General features: G+C 30.7%; 1 protein-coding gene, 1 long non-coding RNA gene and 1 pseudogene across 4 annotated transcripts; 2 read left to right on the forward strand and 1 right to left on the reverse strand.

Annotated features, from left to right (window-relative positions):
* Positions 1 to 650: 650 nt before the first annotated feature.
* LOC146884158 (uncharacterized) lies at positions 651 to 2,971 on the forward strand (annotated as a pseudogene).
* A 259-nt stretch (positions 2,972 to 3,230) lies between these two features.
* Positions 3,231 to 4,097, forward strand: LOC146884159 (uncharacterized). Its single transcript, XM_085665874.1, has 3 exons — positions 3,231 to 3,422; positions 3,517 to 3,621; positions 3,705 to 4,097. The coding sequence occupies exons 1-3, from the start codon at positions 3,243 to 3,245 to the stop codon at positions 4,095 to 4,097; spliced, it is 678 nt and encodes a 225-aa protein (XP_085522000.1). The 5' UTR covers positions 3,231 to 3,242.
* Positions 4,098 to 7,090: 2,993 nt separating this feature from the next.
* LOC146884160 (uncharacterized) lies at positions 7,091 to 10,276 on the reverse strand. Of its 3 annotated transcripts, XR_014983968.1 has the most exons (5): positions 10,227 to 10,276; positions 10,084 to 10,134; positions 8,970 to 9,022; positions 8,788 to 8,865; positions 7,091 to 7,380 (listed from the first exon to the last, which is right to left on the reverse strand). It is a non-coding gene; the product is annotated as an uncharacterized LOC146884160 (long non-coding RNA). The 3 variants fall into 3 exon arrangements; XR_014983967.1 differs by lacking the exon at positions 10,227 to 10,276 and having other exon boundaries at positions 8,793 to 8,865; positions 10,084 to 10,215; XR_014983966.1 differs by lacking the exon at positions 10,227 to 10,276 and having other exon boundaries at positions 10,084 to 10,215.
* Positions 10,277 to 23,747: the final 13,471 nt, after the last annotated feature.

A 23,747-nucleotide genomic window follows, 5' to 3' on the forward strand; every position in this document is an offset into this window, starting at 1 on the left:
GGACAAAAAGAAGCATTTTTTGGGATCTTCCATATTGGAAAGATAATTTGTTAAGATATAATCTTGATGTAATGCACATAGAAAAAAATTTCTTTGAGAACATAGTCAATATTGTAATGAATGTGATGGGAAAGACAAAAGACAATGAGAAGGCAAGAAGGGATTTAGGATTGTATTGCAAGCGAAAAGACTTGGAGTTGAAGGTTCAAGATAATGGGAAAATATTAAAGCCTAAAGCGAATTACACTTTAACTCCAGATGAAGCTAAATCAGTTTGTCAGTGGATAAAGGAACTTAAGATGCCAGATGGTTATAGTTCCAACTTGGCTAGATTTGCTAATGTTGAAAAGGGAAGAATCATGGAATGAAAAGTCATGATTGCCATGTATTCATGGAGTCATTACTTCCTATTGCATTTAGTGCTTTGCCCATTCATGTTTTAAATCCTCTTACTGAAATTAGCCACTTTTTCAAAGATTTGTGCTCTACAACATTAAAAGAGGAATCCCTAAGAAGAATAGAGGAAAATATTCCAATTATTCTCTACAAATTAGAGAGAATATTCCCTCTTGGATTATTTGATTCCATGGAACATCTTCCTATTCATCTCCCCATGAAGCATTATTGGTGGACCAGTGCAATACAGATGGATGTATCCTTTTGAAAGGTACTAAAGGACCTCCCTATTCATATTTATAATTAATTTTGTCACCAATTTTTTCATCATGATGTATTTTTTTATTTGTATAGATTCATAGGTGATTCAAAATGATCAATAAAAAATAAAGCAAGAGTTGAAGGTTCTATTTGTGCATCTTATTTACACCGTGAGACAACATACTTTTGTTTTCATTACTTCAACAACTTCATGTTGTCACCACGCAATTGGGGGAATGAAGTTGAATGTCAAAGAGATGTGTCAACGTTGTCTGTTTTTCAGCAACAAGGTCGACATGCAGGGAGAGAATCGATTCATTGGCTAACTGATGCCGAGTTCAAATCTGCTCATGTTCATGTGTTAATCAATTGCACTGAAGTCAAACCATATCTTGAGTAAGTTATATCCTCCTTTGTTAACAAATTTGTGGTCAATTATATGTAAGCCTATAATTAATTTACCATTGCAATCTATTTTCACCAGCTCATTCCTTACGGGCTTGCAAATACCTGAGAGCAGTGCTTCTGCTCGTATTCATTCAGAGTTTCCTGAATGGTTCTAATATCAAGTATGTATTGTACCATTAATTATGCAACAAATGGATTTTAATGTATCATAATTTTACATCTATCTTTCTATATTTGTAGGTTTATAACGAGCCATTAAGTGTTAGAAACCAAGACCTAAGGGATTTGTCAAATTGGCCAATGAAATGTGTCAAAGAATGGCACACGTACTTCGTGAATGGGTACAAGTTCCATACTAACGCATGGAGCAAAGGGAAAAAGACTATAAATAGTGGTGTTCATGTGAAGGGCCTTACCGAAGGAGGTGAAGATGATTTTTATGGGATCATTTATAGAATATATGAACTAGAGTACAATACTTCTAATAAACCGAAGAAAGTTTTACTTTTTTTTTGTGAATGGTTTGATCCCTCAAGAAAAGGTACAAGAGTGGATCCTAAATATAACATTGTGGACATTCACATGACTTCAAGGTACCAACCATTTGATCCATTTATTTTAGCATACAATGTTAGACAAGTATATTATGTACAATACCCACCATCTCGAAAAGACAACCGTGGTTGGTGTGTTGTAATTAAAACAAAGCCGAGAGGTCGCATTGAATCAAATGAGGTGGAAGACGATGTCCCTTACCAAGTTGATGAAATTTCACATGTCAACGAAGTAATTGAAGTAGAACATGTACCGGGATTTCATCACATAGAAGGTCATGATGAAGAGTTGGAACAGCAGGAGGAGGAGGAGGAGGAAGAAGAAGAAGAAGAAGAAGAAGAAGAAGAAGAAGAAGAAGAAGAAGAAAAAGAAAAAGAAGAAGAGGAGGAGCAAGATCTAGATGAAGAAGAAGATGAAACTGAAGAAGAAGAAGTGGAGAAAGAAGAGGACGACAATGAGGGTGAAAGTGATGATAATGACTAACTTTATCTTTTTGTTTTAGTACTTAACTTTTTAATATGTTTTTTTTTCATTTCATTAGAACTTTTTGTTGTTGTACTTCCAACTTGTGTAATATGTCTAATGAATAGTTATTAAGTTGGTATATTTTTTTTGTTTTTTACACCATCTTAATTTGTTTGACACTTAGATCCTATACTCCATACACCATGTCATCGGGAGATCCACTTCGACCACCCCCAGTTGACAAGGGGAAAGGTATTGCAAAAACAAGAAAGAGACGTAATAATTATGAGCTTCGGATTCCAGTTAGACCCATCACCCCTACCCCGGGCTTACATATGCCATCCTTATCTTCCCCACCTCCACCCACAGGGTTACATAACCCAACATCTATCCCGATGATTCATATGTCGTCCTCCTCTTCTCAACCTCCACCCACAGGGTTGCATACCCCTGTTGTTGCTCCCAGGCCCCCTTCTGTATCACCCTCCTATATACCATCCTCATCTTCCTCAGCTCCACACACTAGGTTACATACCCCTTCTACAGACATTGGAGCATCCCCATCACCTCATATTGTACCATCCCCAACCTCCATTGGTGGCCTATCTTCTGCCGTTGGTCAGCAGTCTGCACCATCCCCAGTTACAAGTGATATAGTTGCCCCACAGCCTATGGTTGATGCTGATTTAGATGTAGAACCTGACCCTCCTCTGCAGGACCGCCAGATGATTGAACCTGTCGGTCGAGGGTAATATTTAAATTCAATTATTCTCATTGTTTATATTAATATGTAACTTCTTTCATCTTCTGACAATTTTCCATGAATTGTAGGTTTGTTCCATCTAGAGTTGCTTCACAGGCTATCACAAAGACAATCAAGCAATAATTTCTTAATCCTTGGCCATCATGGGGATCAATACCTGAAAAAGACAAGGACATTTTCTAGCAACGTTTCAAGGTAATGTGTTCTAACTTATTATATAGGTAAATTAAGTTGTTAACTACTATTCCATGTTTAATATACTTATAATGTTTTATATGTTTAAATTGTGTTATAGAGGAGAGTTTAGTGGGCACCAAAGCATGAAATTGCCATTAAGAGCAATTTCAACAGCAGAGCTTCCCATCGTCTATCTGAGCTGTTTAGAGATGCTAGAATGGCTAGAGAAAGGCCAGAATGGATTCCTAATGATGTGTGGACAAGGCTGCTAGAACATTGGAATTCTCCAAGTTATCGGAGCAAATGTATTGCAGCAAAAAAGAATAGGGCTTCTGAAACAGGTGGGACCCTACACACAGGTGGATCCATTACCACTTACGAGCATGCCCTTCGTATGGTAAACACATTAACTGTTTGTATTTGTCACATTTGAACTACATTTTTAAAGTTTGAAATCAAATCAAATCTAACTCTATAACATTTTGTTGCAGGCATGTGAGTTGGGACGCCATGTGTTTCTTGATGAAGTCTTTCAGCATACACATATCCAGAAAGGTATTGGCGAATATGTGGATGAGAGGTCTAGGAAGACAAATGTAAGTCTCTTTTACTATTCAATATTATTTACTCTTAAATGTATCCCACCACAGAATAATAATTGTTCATTGTTTACTTATAGGAAGAATTTCAGACTAGGCTTTCTCAACTTAGATCTGAGGTTTCCTCATGTGCTGATGGAACACAAGAGCAGTCCTCTGTTGATCCTACACAGGACGAGAATATCAGGACTAGGTGTTGGATTGAGATAGTAGGAGGGAAAAAGAAAGGAAGACTTTATGGGGTTGGTCAACTTAATTCAAAATATACAGGTCCAAATGAAAGCTTAAACCAAGTACCAGTTTCTTCCTCTTCTAATATTGAGGACCTCACTAATATTAGGCAGCAACTTTCACGCAGCCTAGAGGAAAATGAGCAATTGAGGTCTGAGTTTCGATCCTTTCAGTCACTAGTCCTGCAATATCTCCCTCCTGATGCTCAGGCTCGTCTTCAGCAGCCACAGCCACAGCCATAGCCACAACCACAGCCACAACAGCCAAACCCTACTCAACCAAACTCTGAAATCCCTCCACCCCATTCTCAACAACAAAATAATGAAGAGGACGATAACCTAAATGAAGAATATTTTCCTGTGATACATATTATTTTCTCTGTTTTATTAAAAATTTAGTGTGTCATTTGGTATGTATTGTCATGGAGTTTGATAATGATACAATATTTGATATAGTGGAATGCTGGAAAGTTGGACTGCTGGATTTGTCTGTATTGGAATTTTCTATATGCAGGTATTGTGGAATGTCTAGAAAACAAACTAACCCAGACCAAATTTTTAGTCTTACCGACGGACTCATTCGTCGGTAAATCCATTCCTGAGTCAATGTCATTACCGACAGATACGTCCGTCGATAATTATCGACGGCCTAATCCGTCGGTAATAACCGACGGACAGGACGACGGATGTTTTCGTCGGTAATTACCGGCAGATTTCAACAATCTATCGGTAAATGATTTTGTCGTCGAAAGTTCGTCAGTAAAACATCGTTACTAACAAATTATGGCTATTACCGACGGATTCTGACCGTCGGTAATTAATGTTTTTCTGATAGTAGAGGCTTATGTTCCTACCATACTCGGTGTCTCACATCCCGTGTCATATATATGTTCTTCTTATATTCTTTATTTAAATGTCAATATTCAATTTTATCTAGATAAATTAAATTTGTTATACAAATATAAAAATAGACATATAGATAAAAAGGACGAAATAAAAGTTTCTTCAATTTTATCGTTTAAAATAATTAAAAAGATTATTTAAAAAACTGGATTAAAAAATTAAATAATAAGATTTAAAAAAATTAAAAAGTTGTTTTTAAATAATAATAAAAAGAGAGAAAGAGCCAAATAGAGAAAAAAAATAAAGCCCAACTTATATTTTAATTCCTACACAATTCTTTGATTTCTTTCTACACCTCTTGGTAAATAGGTAGGAGCCCAATCCACTTTCCTTTAGCAATCACATATTCGTCTTGTCATATTTTTTATTAATATTAGCATAAACACAGGTGTTATCTATATGTATGTATTTTTTAAATCTGTGTGTTATTATATTAGTATGTGATAATATTGTAATGTTATTAAATTAATATATAAACTAAAATTATATTTATTAAAAATAAAGTGAAATATATCAGAACAAATGAAAGAATAACCATTGATAAATAAAGAAGAAGAGAAGAAGCAGATAGTGCCGATTTTATAAAAAACTTGTAAAAGTAACGATCAATTTTTTAAAATTTAATAAATTATTATATTTAAAGGGTGAAATTGGTATTTTAAAATGTGGACACAAAAAGGAGAATCCCCTTTGTATATTGTTATAGATATTCTTTATTAAATGTCAATGTTCAATTTTATCTGGATAAATAAATTTGGTTATAAAAATAGATAGATAGATAAAAAGGTATGAAATAAAATTTTATTCAATTTTATTGTTTTAAAAAAATTAAAAAGATTAATTAAAAAAATTAGATTAAAAATTTAAAAAAAGATTTAAAAAATTAGAAATTTATTTGTTTAAATGATGAAAAAAAAAGAGAAAGATCAAAATAGAGAAAAAGTAAAAAAAGAAACCCAACTTATATTTTAATTCCTACACAATCCTTTGATTTCTTTCTACACCTCTTGTTAGATAGGTAAAAGCCCAATCCACTTTCCTTTGGCATCCACACTGAATTGTTTGATTTTTGTACCAGAATATTGGGCTAATAATCTAAGTTATTTTTAAGGCTCCTTCTTCGTGCACCTCCATTTTATTTTTCATGCATCTCTATGAAATTTCAAATTCCCATTTTACTCTTATTCCCTTTATGCTAAAAAATCCTAAAAAGTTGTCCCTTGCTCACTAGTGGCACCGCACAACGCCTCTCTCCCTTATTCTCTCTTCATTATCCCATTCTCTTCATTCTCTCTTTAAAGATTCACACCTCATCATTTGATCATTCTCTTTTGACCGATCCTACATCTCTTCCTAATTTTCTTTCTACAACAAAAATCATTTTAAACTACAATATAAGCCACAGTTTTTTAGTTCTCCACTAGGTTTGTGTGATTGTAGGTAATAAGCAACAATTTTTTATATAATCACATTTTCAAAACTATGGATTAAAATATTAGAAATGGCCATGGTTTTAAGTCTGCTTTAGACCACATTTATTAAATTGTGATTTTAGGTTTTTTTTTTTTAATTTTGTATAAATTGCTTATGCAAGACTTGAAAATGGAAAATTTGTAATATATGTCCTCAAATCATAATATTACACGGCAAGAGACCATCGTAGGCAAAATATATATAACTGAACATATACTTGAAGGTTATAAAAATTTAAAGTACATGACTAAAATAATTATGTGAAGTCATTACTAAAGATTAACTTATCAAAGTTAAAACTATAAAGTTAAAACACTACATATATAAAAATATTTCTTTACTACATAGTATCATTTTATTAATCTAAAATATTATCTTCGTCATCCTCATCATCTTTATCATCCTCATCATCTTTATGCTTATGAAGCTACAAACAATATTAAAATATAATATTTAGAATCCTAAAACAACTAAAAACCACGATATATGAATAGCCCTACATGGAAGACTACTTAATTAATTATAGTTTAACCGCACATTAAAAGAAATCTTTTTCACATTTATATGCTTCTTACTTATAAGAATACATCTCTTATTAAACACTAAATATATAATCAACAAGAACAAGAACTTGATTGAACACATCAAAATCGTGAATTGAAATTGTATGGCCTTGATCAAATGCTTGAGAAGGGTTATACCTTTTGTCCATGAATATCTACTGTGAAATGAGTTATTAATTATTATATATTTCACAAAGTTGTATACACTTCATATTATTTTGTGTTAATTTTAATCAATAGTTGTAACATCCCATTTAAATAATAACATAATTAAATGAAATCTTACATCGGATAATATAAAGAGCCAAGTTGTGGAGTATAAGGTCACTCCTTACATTTATCCAAGGTAAATGGAAGAAAATACTAAAGTTCACTACAACGCCTACAACCCAAAAGGAGTAAGAGATAGCCTGTATTCAAAATAAAGTCTTAAGGACAATACAATACACAGGCCTTAGCCCTAAAGAAAAACCCAAATAAAATGTGAAGTCCAGCCCAAGTAGACTATGCAGCGGAATCATCTCTCTCCTGTTGACCACGAGTACCTCTCGCATATGCTCCCATCAATAAATTGATGAGCATCGCATCTGCTCCCATCAATAAATTGATGATCATCGCAAAGGTAGAAGAACAACATACAAGGCAATCAAACAAGCAAAGGGTAAGCTAGAGCCAAAAAAATTTCATCATGCAATCAGATATACTTTCACAGTCCAATATACACAAATCATCCAAGCATGTTATGACCTTCAAATCAATACACTAAGACTCGACTCGACTCATCCGGATACATATAACCTGGTCGGACTCAGCGAATGCTTGCACTTGTGGTGAATACCTCTGCTCACCCCCGAGCTACTCATCCCCGAGCTATGTGTTACAAGTGTTACAATGAATCAATTCCCTCACACACAAGGTTAGCCCTTGATGAGTTTCAAGCCTCCTGCTACTCTCACCACAGGAGTTAGTCTGCTCTAAGTGAGACTAACTGACTCCTTAGAGTGTCAGGATGCAATCCTTACCTTGAATCCTTACCAAGTTATATAAATGGGGCACCACCATGGACACCCACTAATAGGGGCCATGGAATTACGTCCCGACCACTGAAGCACGACCAGGAAGTCTCACCTAGAGACTCATGGATTTACGTACTGACAACATATCAATCACATTCCAAACAAACAAATAATATTGATCATGCATTTAACACCTCACGCCATCCTTTGTAACCCATCCTCATTCATATTCCATGTTGATTTCATACCATCCCATTCTTCTCAATTCAGGGATATAGAACTTCACCTCATACCAATACCATGCCATCAATGTAACATTATTGTTCATACCGAATTCATGACCACATATATAACCAACCATTTCATTGAAATTGCATGCCAAGTTTATCCAAGTTCATCATTCACAATCCATGAATCACATCACTCATGCAAATTCATTCATCTCATACTTTATAAATGCATACCAAGACATACATATATCACAAAATAGTATTCATTCCAAATAAATGAGTGTCAACGTTTAAGTACTTGCAATTCCATACAATCGAGCATAACCCACAACCATAATTCTTACACCAAAATTCCCAAGAAAATTTATTATCACGAAACCAAAATCATTGCAGTAATGCGTGACACATTTCTCAAGCTACAGACATCTAATCGACAATCCAACCGGTCAAACCATAAAATAGCATGTTATGAACCACATGTCAAAATTTCAGCTCAATCCAACGGTTAATCAGTCGGGAAAGTCAATATTACTAAAATTGCGCATATCAGAAAAACACACAGTCGCTCAGCGATCCAGGGCACTCGCCCATCGACTGTGCGACGCATATAAATAATGTCAAATATCACAGTTTCATGAATATTTGAACCCCTAACTCAAAAATATACCCAAAACCCCCAATCTTTTCTCATATTTCACAAAACATTAATCACATAAAATAGATAACGTGAAACCCTAGCTTCCCTTACCTTACCTGGAAAAGGGCTAATATTGAACTTCGACCCTTAAGCCAGCGAAACCAGTAGCTCCAAGGACAAATCTATGAACTGAAATAGTGGCACGACAAAGGATATTGGATTCACACAATGAGTCCCGACATAAACCACGAAAACAACTTAGAAAGAGGCTAGGTTCGAGAAAACTAACTTACGTGAACGAGAGACGGAGGTTGAGCTCACTTGAACTTGGGTAGATCTCCAAACCCTAGCAGTTATGTGGAGAGAAAATTGGTGAGTTAGGGCACTAATTTTTCAGAATTACTTGCAATTGAGGGACCTTGGCTGCTTTAGGGGTCTTAACACCCTATGGGCCAGCCCTTTAGGCCCAACCGTGTGGCGGCCCTTAACATTAAGGCACTCAAGTGAGTTCGAACTATACTATTAATAGATATTTTAATCAATAATTATACTAATCAATTTTAATTAAAATTAAAATTTAAAAGAAAACTATAATAATCAAAATATTTGTTAAATTTTAATTTAAAACAAAATTGTAACAAATAAGTTAACGGGAATCCGGATAACATAAACTAAATTATATTAAAATATTAAATTAAACTAATTAAAATATTTAATAAATTTTATTTAAGTTTTTATTAAATTAAAATTGAGTCAAATCAAATAAATTTTATTTTTTTAATAAAAATTAATATTTAAAAATAAAGTATACTAATTAAAGTATTTATTATATTTTAATTTAAAAAATTTATGTAATAATAAAATAAATTTAAAGATGATAAATTGAAGAAAATTAAAAAAAAACTAAAAAAATAATAGAAAAAGAAGAGTTAACTAGATTTTGAAATCCAAGAGAAAAGTTAACTTGATTTAAAAATTGGGTGAGTACCTAAACCAGATTTCGAAATTCATTGGATTTTTAAATTGGATTTCGAAATTCGGTGAATTCATAAATTGAATTTTGAAATTCGGTGAGTTCCTGAACTGTATTTCGAAATTCAAAAGTTCATAATTCGTATTTCAAACTTTTCGTATTTCAAAATTCGGTGAGTTTCTGAACCGTATTTTAAAATCCGGTGAGTTCCTGAATTGTATTTCAAAATATGGTGAATTCCTGAACCATATTTTACAAATTTTAAAATCGAATTACTAAACCAAATTTCAAAATACAAAATTCAATGATTTTTCAAACCCGATTTCGAATTTCAATACTTACAATTTTTTTTCTACCATCTTTCCAAATTCGGTACATGCTCCAAATAATATACGTTGTAAAAATAAAAAACAAATAATAAACAAGTATTGTACCTCTGAGCTTAAAAAAAAATCAAAGATGCACGAAGTCGTTGAACTAAGAATCTGTTGAAGGAAAACAAGAAATCGTAAGGAAACTAAACCGCACGAGCAGGAAGAAGAGGAAAGCCGAAGAGACAAATTGAAAATGCTATTACTGCTTTGAAGATGACTTGGGAGTACAACTTCAGTTGTAGGATAAGAAAAAATACTAGGAATATTATCCAAATACTCATTTAAAATCGTGACAGCTATTCAGAAATGTAGTTTTTTTGTCATTTCATTGTTGTTGTATTTACCAACCTACCCTTGCTTTTGTTTTGGGAATCAACTTTTTTACTGGCAAATTAGTCTTTGCAGCACACAATCCTCAAGTGGACCTTGGGAATATGATCCTTCATTTATGTTTGTTTTCTTTTTGGCCTTTATCAGTAATATTTATTTTTATGATTTTTTTAGACGTTTTGATTGTTTTTGTTTTCTGATGAATTTTGATACTTCTTCTTTGATGATGTATGGTTTTATCTTGGGTTTGATTCCCTTCAAAACTATTTTGATGCCCTAATCGATGTGACGACTATCGACTATCAAGTTGGTGTGTACCAGTAGTTTTTTCATTTTCGAAGTTTCTGGATCCAACAAAGTTTTTTTTTATGAATCATAATACAAGTCTTGTCTGATTCTTTGTGATACTTGAGGATACTTGTGATACTGGAGGTTTGTTTGATGTTACGTTTCAGATGTGCCACAAGCATGGCATGATGCATCAAGATCTTACGCTGGAAAACTTTCTATTTCCAAAAACTACAACTTTGAAGACTATAGATTTTAGGTTGTTAGTGTTCTTTAAACCAGGTAATGCTTTTAGTTGGATGGTACATTGCTTAATGATTTTATTTGCATTGTTGCAATGTTGCGCATAACGATGCCTGAAACTTTGCCTTTTTTTTCAAGGGAAAGATTTAATGAGATAGTTGGAAGTCCATATTACATGGTTCCCCCTGAGGTATTGAAGCGGAATTATGGACTAGAAGTAGATATCTGGAGTGCTAGAGTAATTTTATACATCTTACTTTGTGGTGTTCCACCATTTTGTGCACGTTAGCTTTATGTTACACATGTTGTTTTTTAGCTTTTCAAAGTCTGTGATCTTAAATTCTCCATTTTTAAGTTATTGAGGAGTTTATGCAACCATTGTTTATCGTGTATTATGATATGTCATACTTTATAATAAAGAGAAAGAAAATGATTTACCACTGTTGAATTACTTTTTTCAGTTCGGCAGCAGAAAGTTATAATGACTAAAAAGAATGCCAGTAAACTGGTTGGCATTCTTCATGAATCTGGAACCTCAAAGATTGTCATCTTATGCCATGGTCTTCGACCCACCAAGGTGAATTTTCCCTTTTAATAAATTGTGAGCTCAATTTTTTTTCATTATGTAAATACTATTAAAAATTAATATGACATCTCATTTCATTATGTTTACACATTAAATATCCTGATTAATTTTTTTTCATTGTTTAAAGATTTTTCTATGTGCAGGAAGACAATATCATGATAAATCTTGCTTCTGCTCTAGAGAATTCAGGATTCAGTTCTTTCCGCTTTGACTTCAGTGGAAATGGGTAAATATGTTGTATTATAGGACAAATTGTGAACCTATTTATTTTTGTATTCAAATTATGCAACCAGCTTCACTTTTTGTTGTGAATATCAATGTTACTAGATTCAAAGTAGGAGATGTTTTTAGTAAGTACTTAACACTTCTCTCAACTTGAAAGAAAATTAGAAAGAGCTTCATATTTAAATTTTATATAACCAAAGCTTATTTATTTGAATTATTTACGCAGATGCACCCTTATTAGTTATATAATAGCTATATCATATTCCGATATACTGATATACTAATGTACTGATATATTCAACTTATGCATATACTTCTTAAAGAGCTGAAATATTCACCAAATTGATAACTTTATTTGATTTTTGCAGTTTTCAGTATTCATCAGGCCAAAGTGTGAAAGAGGTTACAAAAGAAAACTTTGAGACATGTAACACGACCAATGTTTTGGCAACATTTGGGAATGGTAACACAACAATGCCATTGAGAAAAGGTGGGTAGAGATATTTTTGTAAATGGAAACAAGTTGTATTGTCTTGGAGGAATGAAACTTCATGTTCATGTTGAAGGTTATGGTGGCAAATCACTTGCTCCAACTATAGCACCTAAGGTTGTGGCTAGATTTGATGAAAACACTGTCACAGTTCTAAACTCTCCTTCATCAAAGAAGAGCACAAATCTTTCAGCTGGAACTGTCAATTATTTTGTAAAGAATGCACTTCAGTTTATTTATATTGTTGTTATGGTTGATGCATATTTTATTGTAATGAATGTGACTAATGGAAAAAAGACATTCTCTCTAACTTTAATATATACGACCATTTATTTAACATTTGTTTATCTATAAACCCTACTCTATGTAAGGTTTAATTTTGTATTGATCTGTAGTTTATTCTGTCAATGAAGGTACAAAATTGTCAAAGCTGGAGCAGGAAGGAGGCATAACATTGGTTGTTACGGAGGATAGAAATTCCTTGGCCTTTGGATGGGGCAAGCATGTATAGCTAGGTTCGGGTCCTGTGAAAAATGGTATGTTTTTTCAATTATCTATAAAATTTTGCAGTTTGTTGCTAATATATTTTAAATTACACCCATTGTTTGCTTGAATGTTAACCAGCTCCATGTATTTTATTGCCATCGTTCTGATTTTTATGAGTGGAAATGTAGTAAAGCTTTTCGATATTTGGGTATTCAATGATGGAATGGAAGTTATGGTGGAATGAGTATAATGAAATTGTATTCTTTCAATTTGTCCTTATTACAGAAATCTCAATTTTCCAATACTATCTTATTCTTTCTGATTACTATTTTATATTTTTGAAGTATTTTATCCCTAATTCACATATAAAACTATAGACTAACTAGCTTAGTTTGAATGAATATTTCTACACATGTAATTATACAGAACTCATGGTCATGACTGTTCAAGAGGATTCTTTAGCAAGAATTGTTTCAGCAGGTAAAATAATATTTTGCATTCATTCATTAATCAACTCCTAAAAATTAAAGATCAAGTTAAAGATTGCATGATCTGATTGTTACTACAGTTAAGGAAGTTAAGGAAGAGAACAGAAACAAGCTTTGAGATGCTGCCCAAGATGTATATATCAATTTCACGAACTATATTACTATGGTGTTTCATTTTATTAATTATTTTTTATCATCATATGCAAATGATGATGTGTTATGGAATGAATGATTTAGAAACCATCTGCGAGACATGGAGTTTGTCACGTGAGGCAGATAGGACTTGGGGAACCATTTGTGAGATATGGAGTTTGTAAGGTGAGGCAGATAGGACTTGGGAGAAATAAGTTTATCATAAAGGAGGTGAAATATGTTTGAGATGTATATATAGTCTTGGTTAACTGATACTTGATATATTTTTTAATGTTGTATGTTTTGATTGACACGATTTTGCCAAATTTATAGTTAGTGTAATTATATGTCCATGGAGAAATGAAAGACATATTGATATAAAGTGATTTAATTACCATATTTATTCACAACTGTCTCTAAAAAGTAAAAATTTTATAGTGACAATTTTTTTTTCTTAATAAATAAAATTGAAGTCTGAATTTTAAAATTATAAACAAATGGTTAACTTACCAAAAGAATAAATGATGACTTTATCATATAAATGAATGATGAAAGTTAAAATTTACTAATGGGTTGCATTACCACTTATATAAGTTATGCGTATTGCTTTAGTTCTATACAATTTATTTTTAGTTAATTTGTTATAAAAATAATATAATTAATTATTTAAGTTTTGTATTATCAAATTCTTTATTTAAATATTATATACATAATTATAACAATTAAACATAATTATTTAAATAAAAAATTATTTAAATATAATATTAATTATGTTTGAAGAAATCAATATAGAAAAATTATAAAACTAATAAAACCAAATCATAACCCATAATAACACTATAATAACAGCAGTTAATGTAACAAGATTTTATTATTTATACTAATACTAAATTTAGTAATTAATTATGCTCATCTGTAAAACATAGGATTGATTTATACAATTAATCATGATTATTTTTTAAATCTTTTCATTAACTAAGTAATTAATTCTATTAATTGTTTTTAATTTTTAATTATGAGTGAATTTTTTTTATTCCATACGTTTTGAAATCTTTTAAATTTATACATTTATTAATTTCTAAACTATTTTTATCAATTAGTTTATTTTATTAATAACTTTAAATTTCTTTAATTATGAACGACGTTTTAATAGATAACTAATAATACTATTACAATTATTATTGTTTTTGTTATTATTATTTGAATCAATAAATATATTTTATTTTAAATTATTACCCAACAAATCTTAATATTTATTTGTACGGGATCCGTAATATTATATATATATATATATATATATATATATATATATATATATAACTTGATTATAATAATTTATATTTAGCTTTGTGCCGATAAATTTTTTTTTCTAATTATTTAATTATTATTATTATTATTATTTTTCACAATATACTTATAAAATTTAAAGGCAAAATTGTACTTAAAATATTCATAAAATAGGGAAGTGAGACAATTTCCCACAATTTCCTGGGAAAACAACCACAATGTCTGTAAAGAAGGGATCAGACATGTTGGAAGCAGTCATATATGATAAGGTTATAAAATTTTATTTTTCACACACAATCATAAAATAGGGAAGTGAGACAAATATCACATAAAAAAAATACAACATATCATAATAAAATAAAATGAAATGAAAATTCTCCCAATTCCATAAAATTGGATTTGGATTTTTATTATACTTTTATAAAGATATTGATTAATTTTGTAGTGACTAGTCAGGATAAATGAGTTCATGGCCAACAAAGTAACTCAAGAACATATCTTGTGTAATACTAACTCGTTTAAATCCCTAAGGTCATACCTCCAACTACAATAACCAAATCTTTATTTATCATAAATTTTATTTCAATATTATATAATTATATAAATAAATAAATAGATAGGATCAATTAATAATCAAAATAAATATAAATAAATAAATAAAAAGGGTCAGTACGTAACTAGAGATAAATATAAATAAGTAAATGAGAGTAAATATAAATTGAATAAGTAGACCAGTGCACAACTGGAGATGAATACAAATAAATAAATAAATAAATAGGAATGAGAACTAAATATAAATTAGAATGAGGTTAGGGACACCTCACTTAAGGTAAATATAAAGATAAAAGTAATTATAAACAGATAAAAAAAATAATCAAAGTACAAAGAGAAAATGATAGATGTCTCCTCCTCTTACCTTATTTATCGTGGAAATTATACCAAGGTTGTACTGAGACTTCGATGATATATAATTTATTTTTCCTCTTTCATCCTTCTCACACGCACAACTTCTTCTTTTGTTCCTCTTTTTTTTTTTTTTTCATTCTAATATCTCTCCTATCTTCCCATTTCATCCTATTTATACTATTATTTGTAGTGATTACTTTAGTTCAAATTTAACCCGATTTCCTTTGGTTTTGCTACTTCCGTTTCAATTCAATTACTTGTTCGCAGATTTTTTTTTTCTTCACAATAATATGATAGAATGTCATTTATTGTTACTTTATCCTTTCATATTTTATTTTTTTAATAACTTCTATGCGTTATCTACTTGTTACCCTTTTATTCTATTTTTATTATTTCTTTTTCTTGCTTTAATAGAATTACCTTTTACGGTAATAATTTAATATTAATTCTGATGTATAAAATCTTATAGTTTAATTTGAAAATATATATTCCATATATAAGTGATTTAAAAAAATCTAATTAATCTTATTAGGATATATTTTAAATTTGTTCTCAATAATTCTTAAATTATATGAAAAAGATAATTATAATTTCATAAAATATTCTTACTAAAAAAAATATATCTCTTTTATTTTGTTTATTTATATTATATATTTTTTTATGTTACAATTCTTCCCTACTTATAGAAATTTCGTCCTCGAAATTTGTTTTTTATTGACTAAAATAAATGAGGATAAATTCCTCTTATTTTTTCTTCTAATTCCCATGTAATATCTCCATTAGCTTCATTCCACATGACCTTCAATAGAGGGATCTGTCTGCCTCTCAATTCTTTGACCTTCTTATCCATAATCTGTATAGGCATTACGTCAAATGTAAGGTTATTCTTTAATTGTACTGTATCAGGTCTTATCACATGAGTTGGGTCAAAAATATATTTTCTTAATTGAGTCACATGAAAAACATTATGAAGGTTGGAAAGGAACGGGGGTAAACAAATTTGATAAGCAACATGACCTATTTTTTTAAGAATTTGGTAAGGACCAATGAATCGATGAGTGAGTTTCTTTGATTTCATCACTCTACCAATTCCAGTGGTTGGTGTTACTTTCAAGAATACATGATCACCTTCTTGAAATTTAAGAGGTCGTCCTTTCTTGTCAACATAACTTTTTTGTCTATTTTGAGTTGTTCTCAATTTTTCCCTAATCGTTTTGATTTTCTCGGTTGTATGTTGAATCATGTCAGGACCTAATACTGAATTCTCACCTGTCTCAAACCAACACAAAGGTGTTCTACATTTCCTTCCATATAATGCCTCATAGGGTGTCGTGCCATACCTATGTTGGAATGGAAGCTATTGTTATAAGTGAACTCAATCAAAGGCAAGCATCGATCCCAACTATTAGAATTTTCTGACACACAAGCTCTCAACAAATCTTCCAAAGATTGAATGGTTCTTTCAGATTATCCATCAGTTTGGGGATGATAAGCTTAGCTAAGGTGAAGCTTGGTACCTAAGGCTTAATGTAAACTTCCCCAAAATTTTGAAGTAAATCTAGGGTCCCTATCAGATATAATACTTATTGGAACTCCATGTAACCTAACAATTTCTTTTATGTACAATTCAATCAATTTTTCCAATGAATACCTAATGTTAATGGGTAAGAAATGAGCAGATTTTGTTAACCTATCCACGATAACCCATATGGAATCAAATTTTTGAATGGTTCGTGGGAGACCAACTACAAAATCCATTACTATACCATCCCATTTCCATTCAGGTATATCTAAGGATTGTAGCATTCCTGCTAGCTTTTGGTGTTCTATTTTAGCTTTTTGACAAACTAGACATTTTGCTACATATTGTGCCACTTCCTTTTTCATTTTGGGGCACCAAAACATTTTCTTGAGATCTTGCTACATTTTTGTTGTGCCCGGATGTATGCTTAATTTGCTTTTATGTGCTTCTTCTAGAATCATTTCCTTAATTTCCTCATTATTGGGTACACACATCCTGTCCTTAAATCTCAAAGTTCCGGATTTATCTATGCCAAAATTCTCCCCACCCCTTTGACCTATCAATTTCTTTTTCTTATTAATGAACTCATCACTTTCTTGTACCTCATGGATTTGCTTTTGTAAATTGTTAGTGATCTGAATGGAGTTTAATTGCATTTTATCATGGCTTAGGGTGACCAACAAATTCATGTATCTAAATTTTTCAAACAAATTCATTTCATGAATCATTAGTGAAGAGACATGTAAAGATTTTCTGCTTAAAGCATCTACCACTACATTTGCCTTTCCTAGATGGTAATGTAATTCAAAATCATAGTCTTTTAGAAATTCCATCCCTCTCCTTTGTCTCATATTTAATTCCTTTTGGTCAAACAAGTATTTGAGACTCTTATGATCACTAAAAACTTCGAACTTACCACCATAAACATAATGTCTCCATATCTTAAGTTCAAAAACAATGGCAACTAGTTCTAGATCATGGGTTGGGTAATTTTTCTCATGTGTTCTTAGTTGCCTAGAACTATATGCCACTACCATTCTATCTTGCATAAGAACACAACCTAATCCCATTTTGGAAGCATCACAAAATATAACAAAGTGTCCAGTAGGATCAGGTAATGCTAAAACAGAAAAAGTGGTTAATCTTTTCTTGAGTTCTTGAAAACTATTTTCACATTTTTCTGTCCACACAAAAGCTTGGCCCTTTTTGGTGAGTTGGGTTAAAGGCAAAGTTATTTTAGAAAATCCCTCAATGAATCTTCTATAATATCCTGCCAAACCGAGGAAACTGTGAATCTCAGTCACTGTTTTTGGTGGCTCCCATTGTAAAACTACTTCTACTTTGGTCGAATCCACTGACACTCCCTTACTGGAAATTACATGTCCTAAGAGTTTTACTTTCTCTAACCAGAATTCACACTTAGACAATTTAGCATACAATTTCTTTTCTTTCAAGATTTGTAAGACACTCCGAAGGTGTTCCTCATGTTCCTCAAGAGTCTTAGAATAAATAAGAATGTCATCTATAAAAACAACCACAAATTGATCTAAAAATGGATGGAAGATCCTATTCATGTAATCCATGAATATTGCAGGAGCATTGGTCACACCAAAAGGCATCACTTGATATTTATAATGGCCATACCTAGTTCTGAAAGCAATTTTTTGTATGTCTTCTGCTTTTACTCTAATTTGATGATATCCCAACCTTAAATCTATCTTAGAAAATACAGAGGCTCCTCTTAATTGGTCCATTAAGTCATCTATTCTAGGAAGAGTGTATTTATTCTTTATGGTGAATTTATTTAATTGACGGTAATCTACGCACAACCTAAAACTTCCATCTTTCTTTTTAACTAACAAAATTGAGGCTTCCCAAGGTGACACACTCGGACGAATGAACTGTTTTTCAAGTAACTCTTCTAATTGTTTCTTCAATTATGCTAATTCAGAGGGTGACATCCTATATGGTGCCATAGAGATTGGTCCAACTCCAGGCATCAGATCTATGGAAAATTCAATTTCTCTGTTAGGTGGTAAGCCAGGGATATCATTGGGAAAGACTTCAGGAAAATTTCGAACAACTGCTATATTTTTCAACTCAACTTCCTCTTTTATTTCCATAGAAGATAATAACAAGTACCCTTGGATTTCATTCCTTAAAGGCTCACTTTTTGAATTGGTAGGTGATTTTAGAAGATTCTCAGAGTTTGGAAATATCACTGATTTCTTAGCACAATTCAAAAGGACTTGATTGGAAGATAACCAGTCCATACCTAAGATTACATCTAATTGAGATAAAGGTAGACATATTAAATTTATAAGGAATTTTTTGTTCTCAATGAACAGTGGACAACCTACATAAACTCTATTGGTAATTACCAAGTCATTTGTGGGAGTTGAAATGACCAAACTAGTTTTTTAGAAAAGAGGTCGACATATTAAGATGTTGAACACAATAATTGGAAATGAATGAGTAAGTTGCACCTGAGTCATACAATACATTTAAAGTTTTTCCTTTAATAAAACACATACCTTGAATTAGATCATGGTTTTCAGTAGCTTCAGCTCCAAGTCATGATGTACACTCTTCCTATTGTGGTAGGTCTTGTCTTGGTTACAACTGGATTGAAATGTGACTTTTGTTGTCCACACTCAGAGAATAAGTGACCAGGTTTCCCACACTTGAAACAGATTGGTCCCTTAAGATGACAATCTTTAGCAGGATGACCTTGTCCGCATTTAAAGCATCTGATATGATCATATACAGGTCTACTAGAATTTCTTGATGAAGATTGGTTGGATTGGGTCCTCCATTATGGGCGATTGTAAGGTTTTCCCTCAATACGTTTATTTTTATTTGTTTGGGGTCCAAAATACTTTGGTTTGATATTTTGGTTGTTCTTTGTGAATAAGCGTGGGAAAATCAGCAATTTCTAGTATTCCTACTACTTTTCTCAATTCATCCCTAAGTCCATTTTCAAATTTTATACATTTCATCCTTTCCTCTAGGTGATAAAAGAAAGTAGAGTATTTTCCTAATTCTTCAAACTTAGAAGCATATTCCCCTACTGTCATACTTTCTTGCTTCAACTGCATAAACTCTATTTCTTTTGCTCTCCTCACATCATTAGGGAAATATTTTTCTAAAAAATTTGTTCTAAATACATCCCAGGTAATAATTATTCTTCCTCCTTCAAGCAATCTCCTAGTACCATCCCACCAATATTCGGCTTCTCCTATTAACATAAATACAGCATAATTTACCTTTTGGTTGTCAGCACAATTCATAACTCGAAATATTTTCTCCATTTCCTTAATCCATAATTCAGCTTTCTCTGGATCATATCCTCAAAAAATTGTGGGGGTTTGTTTCTCTTAAATTCAACTAATCATTGTGATTCAAGGTTTTCTTCAGGCATTTGATTCCTCATTAGAGCAGCAGCCATGTCTCGAATAGCTTGCATTGCTTCAGTTAATTCATTGTTCCTCCTAATGTTTGCCATCTGGAATCGTATGAGTTAGTAAAAAAAAATAATGAGCACATTTTACAGATCTCGAATGAAACATTGCTTTGATACCATCTAATGTGACGATAATTTTTTTTTCTAATTATTTAATTATTATTATTTCCCACAATATACTTATAAAATTTAAAGGCAAAATTGCACTTAAAATATTCATATATATATATATATATATATATATATATTATATTTACAATACTATATGCATCTTATATCTATACCATTTAGTACATCTTATATTTCCTACACTAGAGGAGGAAGAAGTGTTATTTATTTATCATAAATTTTAGTTCAATATTATATAATTATATAAATAAATAAATAGATAGGATCAATGAATAATTAAAATAAATATAAATAAATAAAAAGGGTCAGTACGTAACTGGAGATAAATATAAATAAGTAAATGAGAGTAAATATAAATTGAATAAATAGGACCAGTGTACAACTGAAGATGAATATAAATAAATAAATAAATAAATAGGGACGAGAACTAAATATAAATTAGAATGAGGTTAGGGACATCTCACTTAAGGTAAATATAAAGATAAAAGTAATTATAAACGGATAAAAAAATAATCAAAGTAAAAAGATAAAATGATTTATGTCTCCTTACCTTATTTATTGTGGAAATTATACCAAGGTTGTACTAAGACTTCGATGATATATAAATTTATTTATTTCTCCTCTTTCTTCCTTCTCACACGCACAACTTCTTCTTTTGTTCCTCTTTTTTTTTTCTTTCGTTCTCAATATCTCTCCGATCTTCCCATTTCATCCTATTTATACTATTATTTGTAATGATTACTTTAGTTCAAATTTAATCCCATTTTCTTTGGTTTTGCTACTTCCGTTTCAATTGAATTACTGGTTCGCAGATTTGTTTTTTTTCACAGTAACATGATAGAATGTCATTTATTGTTACTTTATCCTTTCATTTTTTTTTAATAGCTTCTATGCATTATCTACTTGTTACCCTTTTATTCTATTTTTATTATTTTTTTCTTGCTTTAATAGAATTACCTTGTACGGTAATAATTTAATATTAATTTCAATGTATAAAATTTTATAGTTTAATTTGAAAATATATGTTTCATATATAAGTGATTTAAAAAAAATCTAATTAATCTTATGTTTTAAATTTGTCTTCAATAATTCTTAAATTATAGAAAAAATATAATTATAATTTCACAAAATATTCTTACTAAAAAAATTATCTCTTTTATTTTATTTATTTATATTTTTTTATGTTACAAGCTTCACATTTTTTATAAATTCATATCATCGATTCACTTTAAATATTAGTCTAAGTTTATGTTTTTGTCAACAAATTTAAATATCAATTTTATTTTTGTATTTATTTTATTTAGGCAAAATATACCTACATGCATTTTAGAGGTTGTTATTACATCTAACACAATATTAAACTTATTAAATTTATAAAACAAATATATACTAAGGAACTATAATATTATTATTTATAAAACATTAATTATTCGATCTATAGTTTTTGTTCTTAATAATAATAAATTCTAAAACTTATATTTTAGTTTGCTAAAAATATAAATAATTATTAAATTTATTGTATTATAACCTCTCTTTTATTTATATTTTAATTAGTTAAAACTATACATAATTTATATTTTAAAATTATAAACAAATGGTTAACTTACCAAAAGAATAAATGATGACTTTATCATATAAATGAATGATGAAAGTTAAAATTTACTAATGGGTTCCATTACCACTTATATAAGTTATGCGTATTGCTTTAGTTCTATACAATTTATTTTTAGTTAATTTGTTATAAAAATAATATAATTAATTATTTAAGTTTTGTATTATCAAATTCTTTATTTAAATATTATATACATAATTATAACACTTAAACATAATTATTTAAATAAATAATTTATTTAAATATAATATTAATTATGTTTGAGGAATTCAATATAGAAAAATTATAAAACTAATAAAACCAAATCATAACATACAATAACAGCAATTAATGTAACAAGATTTTATTATTTATACTTAGGGGTGTCAAAACGGGCCAGCCCGGCCCGTTTTGGTCCGGCCTGTTTTTGACCCGTATTAAATGGGTCGGGCCAGGCTGGCCCGACATGGTAAAACAGGTTGCGTTTCTGAGCCCGGCCCACGGGCTGGCGGGCCGGCCCGCCAGTTTTTTCTCATCTGTATAATTTGTGGCCCAATCAGATTTTAATTTTTTTCATTTCAAATTTAGTTGACTGAATAATGTCCCAATTTTATATTACCAAAAGAAATTCTCCTGCAATTAAGAATACAACAACAATGATCTAGAAAATTATCACAACACAAACAGCCCTACAATGGAACCAGAACACTACGAAGTTGAAATGGAACCAGAACGCCGTGGGTGGAGGAGAAGTGAGCGCAGAGAAGAGTCAAGAAGAAGAGACGCAATCGCAGAGTGTGTGAGGTGTCTGGGCGCAGAGTGTGTGTGAGGGAGGGATACTGAAAAAATGTGCACGTGCTGTTTTTTTTTATTAAGTGATACGGGTCGCAGGCCGGCCCGTTTTGGCCCACGGGTTGGCCCGACAGGCCAGCGGGCTTGACGGGCTGAATTTCTAGATCCGGCCCATGTATTTACTGACGGGCTAGCGGGCCGACCCATCGGGCCCGGCCCATTTTGCCATCCCTATTTATACTAATACTAAATTTAGTAATTAATTGTGCTCATATGTAAAACATAGGATTGATTTATACAATCAATCATGATTATTTTTTAAATCTTTTCATTAACTGACTAATTAATTCTATTAATTGTTTTTAATTTTTAATTATGAGTGAATTTTTTTTATTCCATACGTTTTGAAATCTTTAAAATTTATACATTTATAATTAATTATTGCAGGATTAATTTCTAATTTTTTTTTATCAATTAGTTTATTTTATTAATAATTTAAAATTTCTTTAATTATGAACCAAGTTTTAATTGGTAATTAATAATATATTATAATTATTATTTTTTTTGTTATTATTATTTGAATCAATAAATATATTTCATTTTAAATTATTTCTTTAATTATTACTCAACAAATCTTGAATCAATATTTATTCGTACGAGATCCATAATACATATTTTATATATATATATATATATATATATATATATATATATATATATATATTATTTTTTATTATAATAATTTATATTTGGTTTCACATTTTTT

The sequence above is a fragment of the Vigna unguiculata genome, chromosome 8 (assembly GCF_037176805.1).
Source record: "Vigna unguiculata cultivar grain cowpea cultivar isolate G323 ecotype 2 chromosome 8, ASM3717680v1, whole genome shotgun sequence".
Lineage (NCBI taxonomy): Eukaryota > Viridiplantae > Streptophyta > Magnoliopsida > Fabales > Fabaceae > Vigna > Vigna unguiculata.

Excerpts from the sequence above, each read along its gene's own strand:
- LOC146884159 (XM_085665874.1), top strand. The coding sequence starts at position 3,243 with ATGGCTAGAGAAAGGCCAGAATGGATTCCTAATGATGTGTGGACAAGG. Across the intron at positions 3,423-3,516 it reads ACGAGCATGCCCTTCGTATG|GCATGTGAGTTGGGACGCCA; the intron begins GTAAACACATTA and ends ATTTTGTTGCAG. Across the intron at positions 3,622-3,704 it reads AGAGGTCTAGGAAGACAAAT|GAAGAATTTCAGACTAGGCT; the intron begins GTAAGTCTCTTT and ends GTTTACTTATAG.